Consider the following 18,967-nt stretch of genomic DNA (forward strand, 5'->3'; position numbering starts at 1 on the left):
TTCTGCCCCCGGCAGCCATTATGCTTTTAGGCCGGCACGCATTGTTTTATTGCACAATATTTTTCTCATAGTTTAACACCGTATCACTTAGTAAGTAAGTGAGCTTCTTCCAACTGCTTTCCTGGCGTGAGATGCGTAAACTTTATTGCATTATTCTTTTCCAATATTTCTATTGAAGATTTTCACTACGTTGCGTAATCAACGATTTCTTTAACACTATGAAATTCAACCGATTACACACGTGTGTCATATATTGAACTACGATTCTTTTAAAATCGTTTACATCTCGATACCGCCACTTTTCGGTACTAACCAACCGCAAAGAGGAAATAAAATCAGGATAAACGTTGAATCGACACAAACACACACAAACACAGTCACATCAGAAGCTAACCAGAGCAGGCAAAAGTACGATCCGACCGGAACCGAACGAAGGAGCAGACTGGCAAAATTGAGAGGTCTTTCACTGTAATTCCCCTTGATGGCGTTGAGTCCGGCTATTGATGCGCTCGCGTTATCACCGAACCAATGTCAGAGGTCGCCTCTCGGATGCTTCCAAGAGCCACCCTGATAGAGCATCGGGTATGGGATGGGATTCCGGTACGAGTGGCGGCTGAGGTGGCACCGGGTTGTCAATCAAACAACCGCTAACGGTTTGTACGCTCACATAGGTAGTGACTCGCCATGGAAGATTAAGAGCCCCTGTTCTGGGACGGCCTCCAAATCGGCCTCCGCTGTGCCGGTGTGATCCGCTGCTTCCACCGGTAGGGTTTCACTATCGGTAAGGGGTACAAAAATAGCATACCGTGAGGAAGCGTATGGCGAACATGAGCGAAGAGCGGGCAACAGCAGGAGAAAGATGAGATTATGCTGGACATGGACTGATTGGCTTTCTTTTTTTCCATCAACGTCCTATGATAAGTCCACCAAATGTAGGCCGATTACCAGCCTCGACTGAAGCCAGATGGAGAAGCTAAGAACAGTAACCGTAAGCGTAAGTTCTGAGTCATATCGGTTTGCAACCGATAAGCTGATAACCCTAACCGTCGTAGACATCTACTCCCGTCCGAAACGAGACGATTGTTCACTTTCATACTCACCTCCAGTAACTGCTTTCACGTTCTTTCTGAAGCACATAAGCAATACATCTTTTTTCCAAGTACCAAAGCGATCTTCTAGGGGATTACTCTGGGTGATTGTTTATTGATATATCGAAACAGTACATTTTCATGCTACTGTTCTACATTTTGCTTCAAATTATTACCTAAAACTGATGGACTTTAAAGATCCCGATCTTTCACCGCTTTAGAGATTTGGAGATCGTGCTGCCATTGATAGGAAATACCAGTATGAGACAATTATTGTTCGCCCAAGGCAACACAGGTGTCTTTCAGGAGAATCATTTTATGGAGCAGTTTTCAAAAGTAGCAAATCTTTCTGGTTGAATAAACGCCACAAGCTATTACATGGGAATTGGGGAAAAAGTTGTGTAAGATAGGATTCTAAAAACTTGAACTGGGACTGCCTCTAAGAATAACCGATACATTGTCTTTTGTCCTTGTGTCCTAATGATATACAACGCGTTCGACGTCACAAATCTAATTACCGAAAATAATTTTTAAAAACAACATCAAAACCCCTTTTGTGCTATATTCGTTTGAAAATTTTCAATTTTCAACCTAATTCCCGATTGTAAGTGACTGATCGTACGCAGATTGGCTTTCTTTTTAGGGAAACGAAGCACTCCATTCTAGAACGGGAACAACGACCCGGTGTACTATTGCTTTAGGTTTTACGTTTGAGAAACATTTCTCTTATGTGGATCGTCATTCTTACTTACTATTTATGCTAGTGGCATACCAGTTATGTTACAGATCGCTTATATTGGATCGCACATGTTCACGAGTCCAATGTTTGTATTTTATATCGCTTGTCGTGATTCGTTGCTCGCCCGAGTGTCTTTTAATTCTTTTGGGTGTGTGCGTGTGTGTATGTTATTTTTTTCATTAATTTTGCTTCTCTAAACTTGCAACTAAACCTTCTTATTGAACGCATCCCGTTAAACTAATATCACAGGAAACCTAAACTACACTAAGAACTTATAATTCAATCACCGCGTTTTGGAGGAGTTGACAGTGTTTTACAACCCAATTTAGCCTTGTGAAGTATGCATTTGAAATTTTTAGCATTGTATGTGAAATGAACGTAAAAGTAGCACAACAAGGAGAACGAAACAAGTACAGTCGAATTTTAAAAAATCGAAATTTTAGCCAATGTCTCTTTGCAAATGCCAAGAAAAAACTGCAATACTGTAGAGCAGGGGTCTCCAAACTACGGCTACGGTTATTCCACCCAATGCGGCCCGCGTTAAAAAATGTTTGGAGACCCCTGCTGTAGAGGAACAGAATTCCTATACACCTTTTGAAGCAGCATTTTATTTTAGTTAATCAGCATCAGCAGATTTGTTAGCAATAATATAGTTTGTAGTCAGAATGAATCATTTTAAGAAACTTTTATGTTAAACATTCGCTTTGGAGCACTCAACAAGGAAAATACTACATGTAAAATTCATGCAAATAGTACATTCAAGTTAATTTGATGGTAATTTAACCCCTTCACAGTGTTGCCATGTCGTGAAAATGGCGCAAAGAATTTCCACTGTGTTTCTTAGATTTTCTGAGATTTTAAACGATATTTTGTTAAATTTAGTTCAATTGCATCAATTAGTATCACATAATCGAATGCAAATCAAACACGTAATCAAACAAACACGTAATACATAACGTGGTTTCGAGGCATGTGCCCTCCGCACATACAAATGCCATCCGCTAGCCCGAGCCGGGCCAAAGCTGTTAAGGGGTGAAATATAATTGCTAAAAACTTCATCACATCGAGGAAGCAAAAAAGTAAAAATGAGAGCAAGTGTTCCTACTCATAATAAAGCAAATATTTGACTATACTTGTACTTTAATCGTATGATTTGGTTGAAAGTATGCTTTAAATGAAATTTAATATCCTTGTAGTGGTTCTAAAAAACCTAAGTCGACTGCACATTACATGCTTCGTAATAGCAAACAAGGGTTAAAGAAACCTTTTATTTATTTTTTCGTAACGATAAACTTTACAATGTTGAATTGGGCCAAAAAAGACTTTGTATATGATAAGTGTCGTGTTTTCTTTTTTTGTTTCTTCACCTTATTTTGTAACGTTCATAACGTGATTTAATGAGACTAGTGGTTCACGATCACGAGCTGTGTGACGCATCTTTTTACCTCGTTCGATCACATTTGCCTTGTAAGGGGAATGTCCGTGTGTCCTTGTTGGTTGCCTTGCCAACCTCCTCATTTGCCCAGCGTGATCTCTTTGTTGTGTTCGGATTGAAGCGTAAGAAAAATTTTGAATGAATTGTACAAGGCGATATATAAATTTAATTACAAGGAACTTTACGACGTGTGTGATGGTCAAATACGCCGAGGATAGACGAGGCTGCAAAAGCATGGCTTTCCAATTTTAGGTTTTCGTTTTTTATGTTGTGTTTTACCACTCGAATATCATCATCACTCATTGCTCACTCAAACGGTGTGCATGTAAGGGTCGTCGAACGTTTCTAAAGATTTAAGATCTTTTATGTAAATCGTCTAACAAATATCAATTTTTCTGCTTACCAAATAGTTGTAACGGTTACAAAGTTTAGATTCACCATTTCTTAGGTTATTTTGTGCCGTTTCAGAAACGAAAACCGATCAGCAACACAAATCATCTAACTACCACACATTATACACTCTATCCTTAAAGGCTAACACATACGTGTACGAAACTACAGAAACTTCTGAACTGAACCACGCACCTACCAACCCCGTGTCTGATCAGCAGCCGGTATCTAATGATTGAGAAGACCTATCCTATCTAAACAAACTATTCAGAGGGAAACTAACTAGAACAACATGTGTCACCATTACTCTACCGAAGTTTGGAGTCATATACATATATAGAGGTCTGGCACAGTTTTAGCACTACATTCTGGCGAAAAATAAACATATTTCCCAACCGTACCCGGTACGAAATGTGCGTCGATATTTCCAGTTGCAGTGTGCTCTTTTTGTTTCGGTCGGTGATATATCTTAGTTTTTCAACCCTGAATTCCGACTTTGAATTCCGTCGTTGGTACGTGCGATGTTGCCTCGCGATATTTGGCATAAAACGATGGTTTGCTTTATAAGCTAACACACAAAATTAAGATGGTTCTCATGGTTTAGAGGATAAAATATACTACCTAGAAAAACAAACTTTGCTCAGTGCTCTATGAATGTACTTTGTGATCGCTTACAACAAAAAACAAGTTTAGTGTAAGCAACACCATCCAAACCACTGGTAGTTTTCCAGCGATGAAAAGGAAATCTTTCGTGGTCTTAAAACATCGTACTATTTGCGACAGATCAGTGGAGCTCATAGAAAGTATGAAGTATTAAAAACAGGTTTGTTACCAAAGTCTCAGAGATCCCATGAATGAATTAGTGTACGTTACGTGTTTGTTTCCTTCGAATGTCCTGAACCAACGGTGCTTATTAGCTGAACCAAAACGATAGTGGCTTAACACTTCCATTCATGATGGCCTGGGCGGTGGTTCCTGCGAAAAAAAAGGATAATTGACCTAAACAACTGTTTTCAAGAAGTAAATCAAAGCTGAGAAAAAAATAAGTTAACCGATACCGATTAAAATCTTCCTGAATCACTTCTCCCCGCAGAGATTTGCTGTACTATCAGAGAAAAAATACCTACAGGTACATATTTGCACTCACCTTCCGTGTCACTGATATGATTCACGCCCATCGTCTCGAGCCGCTTCAGCAGCCCGCCTAGGTTCACCTTATCTAGTTTCTGCCGGTCCATTGAGATTCGCACTGTGGGTGCTTTGCTGCCCTTGGTTTGCGTGTGCCACACCAATATTTCGGTGCAGTTGTTCGCCTTCGGTTCGATGTCCTCCAGCTTGAGGCCGATGCTTTTGAGAAACTCATCCTCTTCGTAGCCCGCCTTAAACGGCATCGTGGCATTCGGGCTGCGCGCCAGGTACTCGAGACTTACCGCAAAGCCGGCCATATCGACTGGCCACTTGCGCTTGGCTGGCCACGAATCGAAAAAACCCTCCACGCGGCCCTGTTTAACCAAACGCAGGCAAAGTTTGCAAATAATTAGTTTCCCGCTGCGTGATTAGGCTCTCTGTCGGTGGCCTCTAGAGATTAGCATCCCTTCGCCTACACTTACGTTTCGTACAATCGGTGTACTGATGGCGTAGTCTCCGATCAATCCCACCGGAAACATGGACACTTTCTTCGTGTAGCGGATTTCGCTGAACAGCTTCAGGTCGAATGTGTTATCGTCGTCGCCAAAGTACAGCACGCCCGACCGCTTGTTGTTCGCACGAATCCAGCTCAATGCCGCCCGCCGGTTAGCGACACCCCGTGGCGCATTCTTGCGGAGGCGATAAACTTCGGGCATCGGACTGGCAAGCTGCGTGTACGGAATACCTAAGGGAACGGGCGAGAAGTTGAAAAAGTTGCTACATTTTAAGCTGTTTTGCAAAGTTACATTTACATCATACTAGTTGATTAACCCGATTTCATCCGGGTAGAAATAATTTCCAAACGAAAGAGTGTTTTCATTCAATATCTTGAATTTTACAATCTTAAATGTTTCTATTTGCTAAAAATACTATTTTAAAATACATTTTTCATTAATTATCTAATTGTGCTGTGTAGTGAAACCATTTAAAATTAAAAAAAAAACTGTACTTAATCCTCAGTTTGACCAGGACAACGTATAATTGACGTCCGGCAGTTTAAAGAAATGAAAAGCGAATCCATGAAGAAATTATGAGAGTTGCAGAATTTATGTACTATGTTTTAAGCACGATTTAAGGTTTCATTAATTTCTTTTGCTTAATCGTTGGAAAATAAGGTTTTGTGAAATTTTGCGTGAGAGATAACGAAAGGTGATCACATCTACAAAATTAAGTTCAACAACAAAATTGACTACCCTTAAATGATTTCTATTGTTCTGGTGATAGAAAGATATAGGCAGGAAGGAGGCATAAGAATGTCAGGTATTTCACACTTGTTAAATTGGCTTTCTCATAATTATGTTTGGTTTAAATTGATTAGACCGATGTTGTGTTATTGAAAATATTTGTTACGTAGGAGAAGATAGAAGAAATCTGGGATGAGATTGAGCACTTAAACACAAATACTACGAAAATGCTGAGCTAGGGGATAGGATGGTAAGCCCCTCTTAACCCTCCCTCTAGAGGGATGAAGTTTTATTTTTTTTAGCTACATATTTAGTTGAATTATTATGTTTCATCATTTTAAGGTATAGGTGAACGAAAGGGGGATGGGAAGGAGGACATTCGAAAGAATAAAAAATTAGCAATACTCCAGCCAAGTTTGGTACAGATAGACTTAGTAGATTTTGCGTAGCATACATGTGATAAGAATTTTTTTTTTTTGCATTGCTTTTGTTTTACTGGAGAAGAAGAGGGTAGAGGGAGTCTAGGCTAATATTGAATATTAAGAGTAAGGTCATTCGATTTAGACACCATAAATACTGTGAAATTGATACCCATATCGCATTTTTACCATTTTTGGAGTAAGGGGTAGTATGAGAGCCCCCCGTTCCCCTTCCCCTAGATCGATGAAATTTTCACCTACGCTATGTCCATATGTGAGCAGTATGTGTACTAATTTGGGAGGGGTAGGGAGGAATGGGGATATCAACAAACGAAGTTCAGATCATTCAACCATGGAAATTTAGCTACCTTCCTGCCAAGTTTGGTGCAAATCTCAAATATATACAGACAACGGTGGCTTTTATATATTAGATTTCAAACGCATCCAGATTGCCTTCAAATAAAATGGACTTCTACACAAAATTAATAATTTACTTTAGATATGCACTGTTAACTCAACAGAAAAATGTATATATCGAACGAACTGATGTTTCTTTTACTAACGAAATTTTATGACTAAAACTAACTTCTATTCGTTGTTTTTAATCCAACACTAACGTCTAATCCTGCCTCGTAGCGTAGTTGGGGGAATGATCACTTAATCAGAACTGATGATGTGGCTTTGCATCATTACATTCCCTTACCGAATTTTTTTATGTGACTATTCAGTGTGGCACTGCAGCTCGTTGTGTCGTCCGCCACAATCCAGTGCAGCCGGGCCACGTGCATCAGTGTCTGACCGAGGCGAATGATTTCTGGAATCTGCTCCCGTCTTGGGTATGTCGGCGTGACGAAGTAGATCATCGGTTCGCTTCCGTTCGATTGGACAGGATGTTGGGGGGCCGTCGATTGCTGTTGGCGTTGCGTTGTGCTCGGCTCCTCTGGCGTTGCCGGCAGGGTGGTCATATATGGGCCCTTACGGTAGTCTTCGTAGTTTTCATAGCAAACAACCAGCTCCTCGTTCACGAGCGGGATATGGAATTCTTTTTCGTAGTCCTCTGCGAGAAACAAGCACAAACAAAGAAATCCATTTAACAGTTATTATTGCACGCTTAAAAATAAATAACAATAATAATTGTATTTTGCTGTTGTAGGACTCACGACGGGACAAAAATATCAGGTCAGTTTGGTTTTGGTAGTAAATTGTAACGAATACAATACCAAACGAATGCTTCGAGAGAATATGTATCGACAAAGTGGTTTGTTATTAAAACATAACACAAATGCAGACATTGTGTTTATGAAACTACTAAGCAAATTCCCCACAGATAATTTTGATCCAGTTCTACAACGAAAAATACATCTCTAGCTTTAAAGTTTCTATTGCAATTCCCCAACAAATCATGTGGATAGCATCAATCCTCAAACAAAATCAACGTTGTTGATAGGCTCATATTAGCTAGCATTTGAACTTAACTGCTGTGTATGTTACGTGAATAAAGTTTTATCTATTTATTAAGAGACAACTCAATTTTCTTCTAAATTAAAAATACTGCTGACGTACGAGTACAAAACGGGAAACCGAGATCACGAGATCTATGCAGTAATTAAAATAAAGTGTGTGCCAATTGATAAGGCCCCACTTCACGAGGCGCGATTGTAGATAACACAGTTGAAGCATTTTATCAACTTGTCCTAGGCAGTAATGGGAACTTTTTTTTAGTATTCTCAAGGTAAATTGGTTTCCTACCAAGGTAGCGCCACAAACATTCTTTATCGTCATATCACGAATGCAATGTGTTTACCGTCGATTGTTTGTTAAACAAGCGTACATGAACCAATTAAAAAAATTAAAAACATGTTATGTGATGTGATCGTTACAATAGCACTAATCAAAAATAAATACAAATTAAGATCCTTTCTGATGCGTGGATTCCATGCACAAATAAATCTTATTGAAAAAATTGAAGCTTTTTCAGACTCGTTGACCCATCGACTATAATGCTCCGTAAGTGGCTACAATAAAACGATAATCATTCGATAAGTAGGTACTGTCACGCGCTAGCTATAAAAAAAAATACAGCTGAACCATATCACGTGCGTGAGTCATTGGCTTGCAGGGCCAAAGTGGCTTCTAACAATCACACCGCGAACGGAGAAGCTGGTTTGGTTTGGTGATAGTTTTGGTAAGTATCATATCACTTCATATATACTTGCACAGCTTAGCCGACTCGACTGGTTCTATTCATCCATTTAACAAAAAATAAAATTAGATAACGCGTAAGGATAAACGGCGTGATGTCGGACAAACACATTTCGGTTTGTTCCCCAAGAAAGCAAAACCCAATCGCCACGAAACCGGGAACCAACTTAATCATCATAAAGCGTGTGTACCTTTGCGAGGAAAACCTTTCCCCTTCCGTGGGAGATCTAACCGTTCAAGGGCGTTTGGTTGTTCAGTTTCTTGTTTTTTGTCTGGAAAAAGAAAAGTGAGGGAAATAAATGTCGTGGGCGGGACACACCATTGTTTTCGTTTCTTTATTGTAATATTAGCAACACCGAATGTTTCCACTCAACCGATTAGTACGCTGTTTTTCCTTATTTAACAATCAAACACCCAACACAGTTAAAATTGCGCACACGGACGGCAGCTATAGATTTAGTAAAAACAAACAACTCCATGCAAAACATATTGCATATAAACTTCAGTACCGACATATGCAAACACTCATTCAAGCACTGAACATAAACCCTACCCACCACCAAATCATTAGCGAGAAGATCAAAAATTATTCCACCTACCGGAACGGGCATAAATATTGCCCATACTGTTTTCCATACATACTTCTGTGGTTGATTATTGGAATGATGACGTAAACGGGCGAGATATAAAGCTTGTAGTGAATAGTTTTCTGCATTGTCACTCACAAGATTCCACCCTATTGTGTCGACAAAGTTTATGTACTCTGTTCCCCTATGTGTTTCTGAATGTGCAACATAAAATTGTATTTATTAAAGGCCCGTCACGATAGCATTTTAGCAGCAGATAAGAAGCGGAATATTTTCAAACCTTTTACAGCAGAACAATCAATGAAGTACTTCGATTTTCATGCACATACATTCAGAATGTGATGGAAAAAGGTAATTTAATTTACAACGTCTTTAATTAACGCCGTCCTCTAATTGTTATTGTTATGTCAACGATCAAACCAAACAGCAAAAGTCCCCTGCTACGATTGAAAAAGGTGATAATGTGTGTGTAACTGGTGGAAACCCAATTCAACAACAGACCCATTAGGCAATTTCAGCATAAGGTCAGAGAAAAATATTTTCATCTTCATAACGAATAAAACTAGCCACGGTTGAACGAGGAAATGGCCGCAGCAAATGGACAGGAGACCAGGAAAGATAAACCCGCGTGTGGCCATTGTTGTATGGACCAATTTGCCGCTGAAATTAAACTACACATCGCAGGAAGAACAAGAGATGGTGGAAATAACACGAAGCCACTAGCACCACACGACAGATAAAATTAGTAGCACTTTCTTGCGCTCGGGCCGCCCGGTGAACCTTAAATGATCACAATAAGCATCGTTTTGACGCCGGCCGGTTCTGAAGTCCTCCATTCGGTCACTAACATTTTTGCCAGATTAATTTATCATGTCGCTCGTCTAAACCCTATATTTTATGTACACGTTGGAAACTTCCTCGGTTACTGGTTGGGATTTATTGTCAAAAAGTTAATTTAAGCTATTCATCGAAACTATTTTACTAATAAATCACTGATCATGCTTGCCGAAAATTGTTAATATTTTTAAAAAATTATCTGTATACCTTGCGAAAATTTACTTCATTCAAATTTTCTGTTCAAATACAAACTTCATAACGATGATCACGTCATTACACGCAATGAATTCTTCGCACCAAAAATTACGCACACTAATCAACATGAACAATATATCAAACTTCAAGTATACCTGAAGCAAAACGAATCTGTGAGACATTTTTAGAAATATGCGATCGTAACACACATTAAGCATAAAATTTGAATAAATAATTAATCTGAACGAACGTCTCGGTAGTCAACAAATTCCCTTAATGCCATATGGATTTAAATAGTTTAACAAGTTGATGCATTACGACTTCTTCCAGTGACAAAAAATAAGAAAAGCTTTTATATACGGAGTGAGGGAGCTAACTTCAATGTCACTCGTTGTTAGTTATCCACATTCGATTATTGTTTTTGAAAAAATGTATTTATCCAAAACAAAAATAATATTATATGGTTAAAAGTTTAACATTTGTAAATAATTAAGTATTCTCAGCTTAATTTCATTTATATAGTAAACTTTATAACGGAACGATACGATAACCCGACGAAAGAAGAACAGAAATTACTAGCAATTTCAAGCACTCAGGCACGGCAACAGATAAAAATGGGAATAACATATTTTAGTCAAACTGTTAGCGTTTCAATTGGTAACATATTATTATCGTTATTATAACCATAGTTTACTGGCAGTAAAATTGTCCAATTACAGCAATAAACATATTTAATAATATTACCACCTCACCTCACTGGTGTCTGTTTTTTAACGAATAAATTGGCAGAACAGCGTCATCGAAAAATTAAAAATAACGTAGCATTGTAAAAAACAGAACTTACCATCTTTAGCGGTGATGTTGTACAGGCTGACACAAAATATAACCACTAAAATAATCACTGGTATGATAAATTGCTTCATTTTTCGATGATAGGGGGTCCTCAATGTTGCCATCCTTGTTTCTAGTAAGCGCTTTAGTGCCGGTATTTGTGCTCTCCGTTCGTACGCGATGCCAACTTGCTTCGATTACTTGAACAGAAGCTTGTTTTAGCCCACCGTGTTCGAGGATTGGTTTAAGATACCGCTGTTTATTGTCGTTCCCAGTGACAATGGCATTGTTCAACTAGATCCGGTTAACGTACTGTGCAAATAACTGAGCTTTGTTTGCAATGCGCGATTGCTTTTTATTTCTTGTGCTAATCTCGCTGAAACAAACGAACTTTGATTCACCACGAGAAATTAAGCATTGTACGAAACTTGTTTTTGGTCACATAATATAGAAACAAGGCGTCCATGCCTGTTCCAATGTTTTGTTTCAAGAGTATTACCATCAACACAACCAACAACTAGTAGTAGGATATTACTGCCACAATTCAAGCCGCATATATAGATCACTTTCTCTGTTTCACGTTGTATAACACTTCATTTTTGCTGTTGTTTCCGCATCGGGTTCAACGAGTGTGTTGGTCCATTTTTCACTTTCAACACAATAGGAATGGGACCGACCACCAACACAAGCCAACGCAACACGGGGAAACCGATGAAAAGTTACGCAAAATCAACGGACAGACATGTAAGCAACCACCCGTCCAAGGATTTTCGGGCCCTAGAGCTGGCGCATGATTCCAAAATAAACAAGTCCTGAGGAGTAAGGCAGCTTCTTGTGGCCAATCGTACGTTAAAACACGCAGCGGCACTACACGCAGCGCCCCACGGGAAACGACTCGCTATACTGGCAAACTGATCCTGCTTTCGCGAAAAAGCCAAGGAACCGTTCATTTCCAGGTGGTAGCCAATATATTTATGAAGGTATGGCAACGTCAGTTTGACAATCACTATCCAATTGCGTTTATCTACATCAAGGACAAGAAAAAGGTAAATTTACCAACAAGTGTGGAGTAGAAAAGCTGAATTTTATTTCGTTTCACATTTTTGCTCATCAATTATTGAAAAACCTGCAAAACTGGAAATTGCTCATTAAACATGTTTCAAACAAACCTGCTTACCTATTCTGCTTTGGCAATAAAAAAGTGACTGTTGTCAGTGCACCTCATGGTGTGTGGAATAAAGGTTGTCTCATACATAGTAGGCAATTATGGCTAAAATTCTCATTTCCTTTTCTTTGCATTCTGCAAGGACAGAGTTTTATACATCAATAGCATCATATTTACATATGATAAAGATAATTTTTAGGTTTACTTTCTAGTATCCGATACGCAATAATGAAATACCTTACTTGATTTATTCTCATTCTTCAACCGGTTTTTATGGCACCAACTTGCGGTGCTGTCAAAAATAACGGGGTCTATAGAACTTCAACTCGCACAGTGGATATCTGAGGAAAAAAATTCCATGCAATGAATGTTACATTCAATTGAAATGGATTAATTACAAATACATTTTGCAGGGGAGTGAGACTGATTGCACAATTAAAAAGAAGGCAAATTAATTATTATTTATTCAAACTTCCGTAATCTTTCTTCAAACGGTAACCCCTCTGTAATTGGTAATTGACAAAGCTGCTGAATGTTTCCGTTTACCATATTCTAACTGTTACTCTAGTAAATTGATGACTTATTCGAGCAAGTTTTAAAAAAAGCGCACAGATTATCAATAGAAAGAGCCTTTCCACAGCCCATAGTTAGGTTTCAGAACATCGTATGAACAAAACAAGCTCAATGCGTACGCACACTACGCAGCGAGCTTGATACGAGTGCATGTACAATAAATTGAAGAGGGAACTATTGGACTCTTTGGTAATTATTTTACAGTAGTTTTCTTCGCTTAACTCAAAATGACTTGAATCGGAAGTACAATTACTATGCTTCTGTGTAATTGGTAATTCAATAATGTAACGTGACATGGATTGTTGGATCTGTCCAACGGTGTTGCTTGTGTGCGTGTGCAAAGTGTAGTATATTCAATGGTCGCCGTTTGCTAGTTCTTTTTTTACAATTTAGTTTTGAAACGTTTTCGTGGACGCTGGATACGCACAGTGTGCACTCCTTCTGGCGTGGATCCGTCGGAAGTAAAGCGGTCGGTGATCAAAGCCAAGTTCTCTTTCCTTTCGGGACAAACTAGTTAACCGGAGAAAAGATGAATTTGTTAGAATAAAAAACCCAACTCTAGAGTCAAGAGGGAAGTAGGTAGGAGACCCCGACGTCCCATAAAAAAGCCGCCTTACAGACGGGGGAAGGCTAGCGCCAGAAATATCGTAATACTTTCTGCTAAAAGCCACGGGGCTACTTTACTTCCCTCTGTGTAAGCTCTCACCCTTCCTGCCCAGTGACCATCAGCTGCAGTGCGGTAGAACGCGTCTCTAATCTGGCCAAGTGCTGCACATCGGAAACTAGCACATAAACGAGACGAAAAGGCATCGTCACGGCAGGGCTTTTTAAAAGATACTGAATCTAGAAGGTCACCGTTCTCCACACGTACGATCGCCACAGCATAGTGAAACCCTAGCAACCAACCACGGCCACCGCCAGCCTAGTTGAAAGCGATGGATTGTCCGCACATTGTCGACAATGTAGCCCTCGGAAAGGACTCAATAAAGGCCGCGAAGAGCAGCACCACTAGCATCGTTTCCGCGGCCGGACGACCTTCTTCACCTGTAATCTGCCTACCGACAGCCGCTGGCATCGTTCCTCCTGCTGCGGACAAACCGCCCGTCGATGCGGTTGTTTCCCCAGCACCCTCAGCAGCAGCAGTTACTCATGTGGCTGTGTGTACTGCGTCATCATCGCCAACAGTACCGTCGAGACACTGGAAATGTGCAGGTAATCAGTGCTCTTTATCATCCAATTGTGATAAATCATGCGATACTGGTGCTGTAAAAATCGATGTACACTAAAAGTATGTTGAATGCAAAGTTATCGTCCATAGCGCGTGGGCTATCCATAGCTTCTTGGTCTATAATAATTGATTAAAGTACTGTGTTAGATATGCACTCAAGTCGTCATTTACAAGTACCGAAGAGGGACAGCGGATGGTTGCTATCTGCCAGCAAGCAATAGCAAAACCATATAGCTGATGAACGTGTACGTTCGCCCATCATTTGCGAAGGAGAGTGCTACAAGGCTCTTTAATGATAGCTGCACGATTTTTTTTTGTGTCGCAAAAAACCCGTTAACTTCTGCTTAATCTTAGAAGAAATCTCCGTTCGTTTCTGCCTTTAGCGGCTCGGTAAACAAAAAATCGATATTACGTCACACGTCAAATTTATAGTCACTCTCTCCCCTCTCTGCCGGACTCCCTTTTCCGTCCGGTCGTCGTACTGTCGTGTTCCCTTTTCGCAATCTATTTTCAAGCCTTCCACTCTGCGCCACCTTGAAGAGATTCGGCTGTGTGAAGTATGGACGATCTAGCATAGCCGCCAACCCTCCAGTGCCCTTCGCACCATTTTTCAACCATGCTTTGACCAGCCACCTAACTCTTGGCAACTTGCTCGACCAACATTTGTTAATTACATTAGAACATTCGTACCGTATGGGCGACAGGAAAGCTTGGTGGATGTAAAGCTACGCATCACAGACGACGCAAAAAAGGCAGTAATACTCACTTTTTTTTTTGCTTGTTTGCAAGGTTTACAAACGAACGCCTTAAACACAACATATGACCGAGATTGAGCTGCCAAAAATCATCATCTTTTTTTTTGCAGTCGCCAACTGTGCATTTCAGCAATAAAAAAAAGTCATAATACATATTTATAGCTTCTTTTCGGTAGACCTTGTTTCTTGCAATATCCCCGCACGAACATCTTCGAAGTACATCTTTACGGGGTTGGACCTTGCGTGGTTTGCATTTCACTGTCCCATCATCGCATATCGGCTGCTATTTTCTACATTCGAATCGTTCATCTAGACAACCAAGCGCAACGCATGGGCAAATTGGATAAATCCATCAGGGAATCTATCTCCTTCGCTGTTTGTTCGCATTGCCAACCATTGCATTCGTACTCATTCATTCATGTGCATATATTCAGGGCCACACGCTATGACGATTCCTATAACTCAAGAGTGTACTATAAGCGATGCAGCGACGTACAAGTGACGAGGTGTAGTGCTTTTCCTCGGTAGAACGAATTGATAATGAAGCAAAGCAATGAACGGGCGATCTTTTGGTCTGCGAACCCTCCAAACCCTCGCTACCTACCTGTCGTTTCCTCAATTCTCCATCTGTTATTTTTTGCTCGCAAGAAAGTACAATAAAGTGTGCGCTGCGGTAGTGAGAGTGTGCTGTAGTGCTTTTATCATAGGTGTAGTAGTGATGCTCAGTGTTTGATGTTGCCTATACGGGATTTAAAGTCAGCAGGGCGAAGAAAAGTATTGCAATTCATTATGGTTTTAAAAATTTCTAAACAGCTTTTTTTAATATAAATGGAAACATGCAGATAAATTCACCCTTTCATATTGATTTTCGTTTTGATGTTGTTTTTGAGAATTGATGGTAATGGCACGATAAAAAGATACAATCTATTTCCGATCGGATGCTTCATTTTACAATGATTTGAATGTTTATTTACCTCGTCTTTTTCTTTCCAGAATGTTCTATCAGCAAAGACAACTGGATGTGTTTGCAGTGTGGCGTAGTCCTGTGCGGCCGATACGATAATGGTCATGCACTAAAGCATTCAAATACGAATCAGAACCACAACATTTGCATGAACACCTCGAATCAATCAGTATACTGGTAAGATTGGTGCAAACCTTTTTTTCGATGCTTATTCAACAAGGCATACTTTTATCTTGGTTTTAGTTACAAATGTGATGAATTCGTGATAAACGATACCATCGAGAATGTCTTGGAAGAAATACGGCAAGAGTTAAAAGAGGGAAATGGCGATCAGCTGGACACAATATCGGAAACATCCTCCACGCTGGAAGAAATAAGCTCTTCGAAGTCGATACAGGAAACGGCCAGTACGTCCTCGTCCAGCGATTCTGGTTGGGAGGAACCAGCCCCCATCCCCTCACTCCCAATTCCGGCGCCAGCAGCTGTCTCCTCGGTCACAGTGAGTGCACGGAAGTTGCGCCCCCGCAAGCGTACGATATCGAGCGACAGTAACAATGAAAACGGAGCATCAACTGCAAAACGGAAGTCAATGCGGCGGGTCGTGGGACTGCGCAATCTTGGCAACACCTGCTTCATGAACTCAGTATTACAATCGTTGAGCAATATTCAGGAGTTTAGCTGTTACTTCAACACGATGCCCGCGCTGGAAACGAAACACAAACAAAAGGCGTACCATTCGCGCAGCATGAAAGAAACACTGGACGATGTGTTCGTGGTGGAGGAACTACGCAAAGTAAGCTGCTTGGATTAACGTTTTGTTGCAACATTAGAATTAAAAAAACTCTTCCCCTTGCTCGTTCCGTTTCTTCTATCGGCAGGTCCTGCTGAATCTTAGTCAAGGTGGCGACGGTTCGAAGGGTGCCATCTCACCCGAATGTTTGTTCCTCGTCATCTGGAAGGTGGTTCCGCAGTTTCGCGGTCATCGCCAACACGATGCCCACGAGTTTCTGCGCTATATGCTCGACCGCTTGCATACGGAGCTGCAGCAGGTTTCCTTGCCCATGGATCTCGGAGGTCAGAAGCCGGGCGAAAGCAAAAACCCCTATAATGTGTCCGGTTTGAGTCATCTGCAGGCCAAAGGTCGCCATTCGATCGTCACGAACGTGTTCGGCGGTGTTCTGCAGAGCGAAGTGCGCTGCCTGATCTGTGGTATGGAGAGCAAAAAACACGACCCATTCCTCGATCTGTCGCTGGACATTCCTGAGAAGTACTACAGTAAAGATCATTCGGCGGAAAGCGGCAATGGAGGGGATGCGGCAAACAGTACCGGAAGTTCACCGGTATGCCACATTTCCGATTGTCTGCAAAGTTTTACAGAGGTAGGAGCTACTAAAGTTTTATTTTAATTATACTCTTGCCCAAGAAGAGCAAATCATAACCAGAAAATATGCAAAATCCATTGACCAGGTGGAAGAGTTGGCAGAGACGGAGCTGTACTATTGTAATTCCTGCAAGTGTAAGCAAAAATCAACGAAGCGGTTCTGGATTCGCCGGTTACCAAATGTCTTGTGCTTGCATATAAAACGATTCAGATGGAACAACTTTTACAGGTAATGCCACGTTCTGCTCTAGATTGGACAAGTTTTTACCGGATAACGTGGATCAAATGGCATTATTTTTCCAATTTCTCGCTACAGAACGAAAATTGATCTGAGAATAGCGTTTCCCATCAACGCTTTGGACATGTCACAGTTTGTTCTCAACAATGGGCCAGAAACCCGGCGATCAAATTCCAGTTGCAATATTTATGATCTAGCTGCTGTTATCGTTCATCATGGTAATGGGTAAGTGCCAGATTTCCCGGGAGAACAACAATGTTCACGACGTCAATCATATATTTCGGACGCATTTGCAGATCTAGTTGCGGTCACTACACATCGTTCGCTATCAACAATGGTGTCTGGATGCACTTCAACGACCACACTGTCAAGGAGGTGAGCAGTTCCGCCGTGGCTGAATGTAAGCCGTACATTCTTTTCTATATCAAGCGGGATCCAACGAATGCCAATCGACCGTCGACCACACTCACCACCACCGCCACCGCCGTCGCCAATACATCCGGCGGATCAGCGACCGCCAATCAGTCATCCTGAGATTAAGTTGTTTCATTTTGTAAAGACTGACTTATCGATCCGTAACTTTAACTTCCGACTGATCCTAGAGCGTTCTGAAATTCAATGCAAGGGGACAAAAGAACAAACAAAAAAAGATATATATCTATATATATATAAGAAAAAGATGGTCTGCGAGATAATGTGGTCCATGAATGCATTTTGGGTATGGATAAATGACGATGTTCGATGTCATTTTAGGTTGACTAAACCGATTGCATGCGCAAACGGGTGGAAGAAGCGGAAGGCTGTTCTCGAAGGCAGTCCTAGACAGAACATTTTTTCGCATGCATCTTTGGAACGTGCATCATTGGAACGGAATTTGTTTCCATTCTGTTTGTGAAACAAAGTTTCTACAAGAAATCAAGATTATTATCCTTGGCGTACTGGGAGTTTGAGTGTGCATACCTCGACGATGTTCTTCTAGTAGGCTGTAATGAAATTAAGTAGAAAAGTAGGACAAAACAAGCAAACAAAAATATGTTGGAGAGAAAAATGGAGAACTGTACAGTATACTATAGGGATATATATATATATATATATATATATATAGATATAAATATAGAAACTAGTATATTAATATGAGCACCACTTCACAAGGTTAGATGAATATTATAAATTTAATCTATACCTTCTCCTTATACCCTTTGTTTGTAACTGAAACTGAACGAAAAAAAAATAGATAGATCCACCCAAGCCCAGTGCCCAATTTGCAGAGCTCCGCATACATTTTGTTGTGCCGATGTTCCATTAATGACTACCGCAACGTAGTTCGATATGAATTTGAGACTGTTATGAATTACTCGATACACATTTTCAATCATAACTTTCGATATTCGTTCACTCCATGTGTGGTACCATCATAAACAGTTCTGCTGTAGCACTTTAAAACCATCTGACCAGGCGAGTCAATAGAAGCACGGAAGAAAAATTAAGCCATCCGTACACTTTCTTCATTGGGCAAGAAAACTGATTTAATATGTGATAAAAAAGATGCATTTTAGTTCTCATAAAGG

The 18,967-nt window shown here is 40.4% G+C and overlaps 2 protein-coding genes across 2 annotated transcripts; one reads left to right on the forward strand and one right to left on the reverse strand.

Annotated features, from left to right (window-relative positions):
• Positions 1-4,346: 4,346 nt before the first annotated feature.
• LOC131293578 (galactosylgalactosylxylosylprotein 3-beta-glucuronosyltransferase S) lies at positions 4,347-9,360 on the reverse strand. Its single transcript, XM_058321656.1, has 6 exons — positions 9,288-9,360; positions 8,837-8,917; positions 7,147-7,500; positions 5,263-5,525; positions 4,800-5,154; positions 4,347-4,627 (listed from the first exon to the last, which is right to left on the reverse strand). The coding sequence occupies exons 1-6, from the start codon at positions 9,358-9,360 to the stop codon at positions 4,566-4,568; spliced, it is 1,188 nt and encodes a 395-aa protein (XP_058177639.1). The 3' UTR covers positions 4,347-4,565.
• A 4,101-nt stretch (positions 9,361-13,461) lies between these two features.
• On the forward strand, positions 13,462-18,493 carry LOC131282583 (ubiquitin carboxyl-terminal hydrolase 3-like). Its single transcript, XM_058312091.1, has 8 exons — positions 13,462-13,937; positions 14,004-14,045; positions 15,810-15,957; positions 16,024-16,573; positions 16,659-17,159; positions 17,248-17,390; positions 17,478-17,624; positions 17,696-18,493. Exons 1-8 carry the CDS (start codon positions 13,769-13,771, stop codon positions 17,931-17,933), a joined length of 1,938 nt encoding a protein of 645 aa, XP_058168074.1. The 5' UTR covers positions 13,462-13,768; the 3' UTR covers positions 17,934-18,493.
• The last annotated feature ends 474 nt before the right edge of the window (positions 18,494-18,967 follow it).

This window comes from Anopheles ziemanni, chromosome 2 (genome assembly GCF_943734765.1).
Source record: "Anopheles ziemanni chromosome 2, idAnoZiCoDA_A2_x.2, whole genome shotgun sequence".
Classification (NCBI taxonomy): domain Eukaryota; kingdom Metazoa; phylum Arthropoda; class Insecta; order Diptera; family Culicidae; genus Anopheles; species Anopheles ziemanni.